The sequence below is a fragment of the Morone saxatilis genome, unplaced genomic scaffold (assembly GCF_004916995.1).
Source record: "Morone saxatilis isolate NCDOM2014 unplaced genomic scaffold, NCSU_SB_2.0 Contig2, whole genome shotgun sequence".
NCBI classification, from domain to species: Eukaryota; Metazoa; Chordata; class Actinopteri; family Moronidae; genus Morone; species Morone saxatilis.
In genome coordinates, this window is record NW_023339762.1 from 3,752,490 (window position 1) to 3,757,671 (window position 5,182).

General features: G+C 39.3%; 1 protein-coding gene across 2 annotated transcripts in view; it reads left to right on the top strand.

Annotated features, from left to right (window-relative positions):
- LOC118329922 (Wilms tumor protein homolog) overlaps positions 1–5,182 on the top strand; it is a 25,526-nt gene that overhangs the window by 6,052 nt on the left and 14,292 nt on the right. For both annotated transcript variants that reach the window (XM_035664273.1, XM_035664274.1), the window contains exons 2-3: positions 1,274–1,396; positions 3,077–3,179. In XM_035664273.1, coding sequence (XP_035520166.1) covers positions 1,274–1,396; positions 3,077–3,179 — 226 coding nt within the window. The remainder of the gene's footprint in view (positions 1–1,273; positions 1,397–3,076; positions 3,180–5,182) is intronic.

Consider the following 5,182-nt stretch of genomic DNA (forward strand, 5'->3'; position numbering starts at 1 on the left):
GTCAGACAGGGGTGAGTGGAAGATAAATGGAGACGTTTAATGAGGTTTTTTTTCCTATACTCTCACCCAAACCATTCACCGAGTAAAGTGAGTGAAAGTGCTGCATTTTAATTAATGAAGCATGTATGTGAGAGTGAGAGATTGTGTGTGTGTGTGTGTGTGTGTGTGTGTGCATGTGGGTGATTTATGGGACTGTGTTTGTGCCCTTTAGGTCAGTCTAAGCCATGAGTCAGGCCTGGTCTGGGATGTCAGGCAAAGATCTAGTCTCCTCTGAACAACAACAGTGTGTGTGTGTGTGTGTGTGTGTGTGTGTGTGTCGAAGGAAGGAAATTATATGCACTAGCTTAAGTGCTACGCAGTCAGAAAACAGCATCCTGATGACGGTGACGGTGAAGCCTACACACTTACTCCATGCTGCAAAAGTTTAATGTGCGTTTGTATGTGTAAACATGTGTACGCTGTGTATTTACGAGCCCTGTGTCATCTTACATAATAAAACAAAATGAATTTTTTTTTACCCAAGTAGAGACCAATATCAGTCGTGTCATCTCTCTGCAGGCTCCATCGCTTTTGCTTTTACATGTTAAAAGGAAAATATACCCTAAATATGTAACTGTGTATGCACGTATAAAGCTGCAGAGACTACACACATTTGATCTTTTTGTTGGAAAATGAACCTAGCATTAAATCATTGGGAAAAAATGAAACTATTTTATAAAGGTTGTCCAGTAATATGATGATGTTGATAGTTATTGAATCTGTCAAAATGGCTCCAAAACATTTGTGGAAACAGTTCTTCATATCTTTTTTTATAAAAATCATCATTGAGGATTCCCTCTATGGGCTGTAACCGTCAGAGAAGACGAGTGCAGGGATTTTCTGTGGAGAATCACCAAACTTTATTATGACTCTTTGACCTGATCAAAATCTCCCACATCACATCTTCCGCTCTGTTCAGCAGCAGTTACTTTACTTTGGGACAAACTTTTTTTAAATGTTTTTTTAGTAATTCTTTATTTTTTGTAATTACAATGTCTATGAAATTACACAAATGCCAACTATTTTTAATTTTAAAGTTTTTATTGAGTGATAATACCTCCTTTCAAATTAGGGGGGGGGATGAAATAAAACACTAGCTTCATGTCTTATAGCTGGTGTCTAATACGCTTTTGATAAAAGCCATACAGACTGGTTCCAGTGTTCAGGAGGTCATGTGTGATCTCTGGTGGCGAGCGACTCTGTGTATTGACTGCTTTTTATTCCTGTGTTGCAGGTTACAGCGCGGTCGCATTCGATGGAGCCGGTAATTACGGCCACACTCCTACACACCACAGCTCGCAGTTCTCCAACCACTCCTTCAAACATGAAGACGCTTTAACTCAGCCGAGCACTATGGGTAAGAGCGCGTATGAGTATGCCAGTGCTATACGGCTTCAGTCACTAAATGCATTTGACAGTGAAGTTGAGGAAAGGGAATTTTTAAGTTAAGTTTTTAAGCACATACAGATAGAAATGTTGTGATGGTTTCATTTTCTTAATTAACCTAATAACAAAAAATGCAGATACCGCACGTGAGTAGAAAACACAGTATCTGCTAATAGTACTGTATTCTTTCAGCTTTGTACCTTTGTTCTGCTAGGTGTCAGCCTGTCCATCTATTAATATTTATACTGAAATCAATATAGTAAATGAATTTACAATTTAATACATTTAGATATGTAATTTAAAGGTAGTTTAACTGCACAGTCATCTGAATTCCTCTAGAGTTCAAATTTGAGATGGTAGTTCGGCTACTCTGCTACGCTAGTTAGCTTTTGGTAGAGTTTAGCTGTTTTTTGTTCTCTGCCATGATTGGATTAAGCCACAGCTTCAATTAAATAACTGAATTACGATAATGAGCACACATAAATAAATAAGTGGTAATGATGAGCTTTAGTTTAAGCTAATGCTAGCTTTTCTCACGAGCTAGCTTTCACTTAATTGCTAGCATCTCTTGCTTTACTGCCATTTAGCATTATGGCGATTCTACGGGTGTGTTTTTTGCTATAACTGCCAAATTTTAAAATCTGTTTTTAAAATTGAAAAAAACCCAAAACATTCTATGGCTTAAGAAATTGTTAAATGAGGTAAAGAACCACCAGAAACCAAGAAAGTTTAAATTTAGGCCCAAATACTCTAGTTGCTCCGTTTTTGCCTTTGCAGGGCAGTTCAAAGGTGCATGGTGTTCCTCTTCCCCACTACAAACAGGCATTACATTGTTTGCTGAATGAAAGTCTTACAAGGTGGTTTCTGGGCTGTAACCAAGCCTCAGGGTGTTTCTTTTAATCCTAAATTCTTTCTGCCACAGATCTGGAAAAAGAACATTTTTATCCAAGAATAAATTATAAAGTATAGCGGTATTAGATTTTCTAATATCGTAGGGTATCTCATATTTTTGTCTTTAAGTAGTGACTTCTTTAAAAAAAAAAAAAAACAATGCCCCAGAGTGGATAGTAGATCTCTGTGTGTATTTAAAACCCCTGTGTGAGTGCACAGCTGCGTCTGTATGGCAGCTCCATGGCCCTCACCTAGGGAGTGTCTTGTCCCTTATTCTGACGTCTCCGCAGTGACCTCGTCTGTCGGAGGTATAAATCAGCGACATCCTGACACACAAACTCCCTTGTCTCCTCCTCTCCTCCCAGCTTTCATCCACCCACCTTTCCCTTTAATCCCTCCTCTGCCTATGTTATTGGTAAATATTTAAATGCGTTTGCTTTAGGAAGCCGTCGCTGTAAATTTCTGCCGGTTTTTACAGCAAAGATAAGTGGGCGAATCGGAGCTGAGAGGGATTTTGGAATGTAGAGAAATGTCGAGGGAGCCATTCACTTCACTGCTGGGGAAGCTCAGACAGAGAAACATGAAGCGAAGGGGCTTTATTTGTAGAAGAAACTGCCAAAAAAATGGAGACAAATAGGAGAGGGCAGAGTTTAAAGGGAGATGAGATATGGTGGAAGTTTATACACTCTCCTCTTAGTGCACAACGTTTGCACATTTTATATATTGTGTGTGTGTGTGTGTGTGTGTCCGTGCACTACAGGTGAGCAGCAGTATCCTGTTCCTCCTCCTGTCTACGGATGCCACACACCTTCAGACAGCTGTACAGGCAGCCAGGCTCTGCTGCTGAGGAACCCTTACAACAGGTAACACACACACATTTACACACACTCCTTACTAGAGTATGTGCACGTCTATATTTAGAATGAACAGTGACAATTAAAGCTGGAAATTGTTTCAGAAACCATTGTTGATTGTTTGGTATCAAACAGCAGCAATTGAGTGAAAGGTGGCAGGATGCAGTTTTGAACAGAAAGTTCACCTTCAGGACAGGTCTGTCTGCCACAGTGGCTTCCTTTCTGGTTCTCCTTCCTCTGGGTGTTTTTTTCAGCCGTTTCTGTTGTCTTTATGCTAGCTAAGCCATTAAAAGTGTGGATTTCTCCCTCCAGGGGTTTAAAGATCCTTAATTTCGAATGCTGTTTATATGCAGATTAGACACGTACGAAAGTCACGGTGCCACTGAAGGAAGTAAACTAACAGTGGCAGGAAGTTCTGAAGGAAAGTGGGTTGATTTACTGATTGGAAAATATTCAAACGGTATTATACATCAAGTTATTCTGCTTGCAACTGACAAAACTATGCAGGCCAATCATCATTATTTTACTCTTTTCATTCATCACTGGTCTTTTCTTTGACGTGATGTGTATTGATATATCCTCCCAGCACAGATGATGGGCCAGGAAAAATTTGTTATTTTTGGGTTTATTAGGGTTTTCATATCTATAAATAGCAGAATGAGACAAAGATACAACTGGCTTTGCAATCAGTAGCACTGTCTTTATTTTCAGCTTTTAATGAATATGAGTTATAACACTGAAGAGATCTGATCCTCTGTTCTGATCATTTGCAGGGAGACCTACAGTACAGTTAATGGATTCAGATTGATACAGCTCTATTTCTAGTCTTATAAAGAACATTTTCAAAGCTATCAAAGGATTTTCTAATTTTCAGATTCTTAATCAAACAGGGAAAAACAAAGGAAATGAGCCCAAAATAAAATAAAAGCAGTGACAGGAGCAGACTGATGAATGACTGGAATGCTAAATTTCAGAAATATTTCCTCTCATCAAACTGCTGTCTGCTGAGAGAAACCACAGCTATAACTTCCTCTTGTTCAACCTTGTATTGATTCACCAAAGTCCATTGATGGGTCGCTTCTTGTCATTGATGTGATGTGGTGATTTATGTATTTTAGCTGCTTGGCTTGTGTTGTTTGTAACATTTAATTCTAAGTTGTCTTTTTCACAGCAGACATTTTGACGTGTCGCGATAGGGAACGCGCAGATAATAACATTACGATGACTCTGTTCTCTTCAAGCGTCCCAGTAAACCATGGCAATCTGAAACTGAGTCAGCTAAATATAATTCAGCCATCATTTCATTATTTACACCTGTGCTTTTCCCTTCCTACTGTGAGGCGTTGTGAGGGGAAAAAATAAATCATATATTTTTACATACACACACACACACACACACACACACACACACGCACACACAGAAATGCCTAAATTGTTACAGTGTGAGTCCAAATATCTTCATACTCTTGCCCCACCATCTCCTCCCTTCTTCCAGCCACACCCTGCCTTAACCTTTCATCCCTTCCTGTCCTCCCTACTCCTCCCACTCACTAGAACCAACAGTTCCCAAGAAATATTGCACATTTTAAAAAACATATTGACATTTTCCACTATTACTGTAAATGACATTAGTTGAAAAACAAGGACAGATGCTAATCTTACTGCGAAATATTAAGGTGTGGTAACTTCTTATGGCCAAAAAGCTTGTTAATGTACACACCACAATGGCTACAATGCGAACCACTTCACCCAGAGAACCATCTCCACATCTGCCACTACAGTGATCTACCTGCCTTTAATAAACACACCAATAAATCTTGTGATAAGATTTTGATAACTGAACATTTTAATGTGGTACACGTCCTCACTGCACGCTCTCCAAACTGTTTGTTGTTATGTTTCTAAATGAGACATTCCTCACATGCCACCGACTGTTTTCCAGCTATGGAGGAATCTTCTGTAAATACCACAGCAAGGATGGATACTAAAGTTTCACTGTGTGTGTGTGTGTG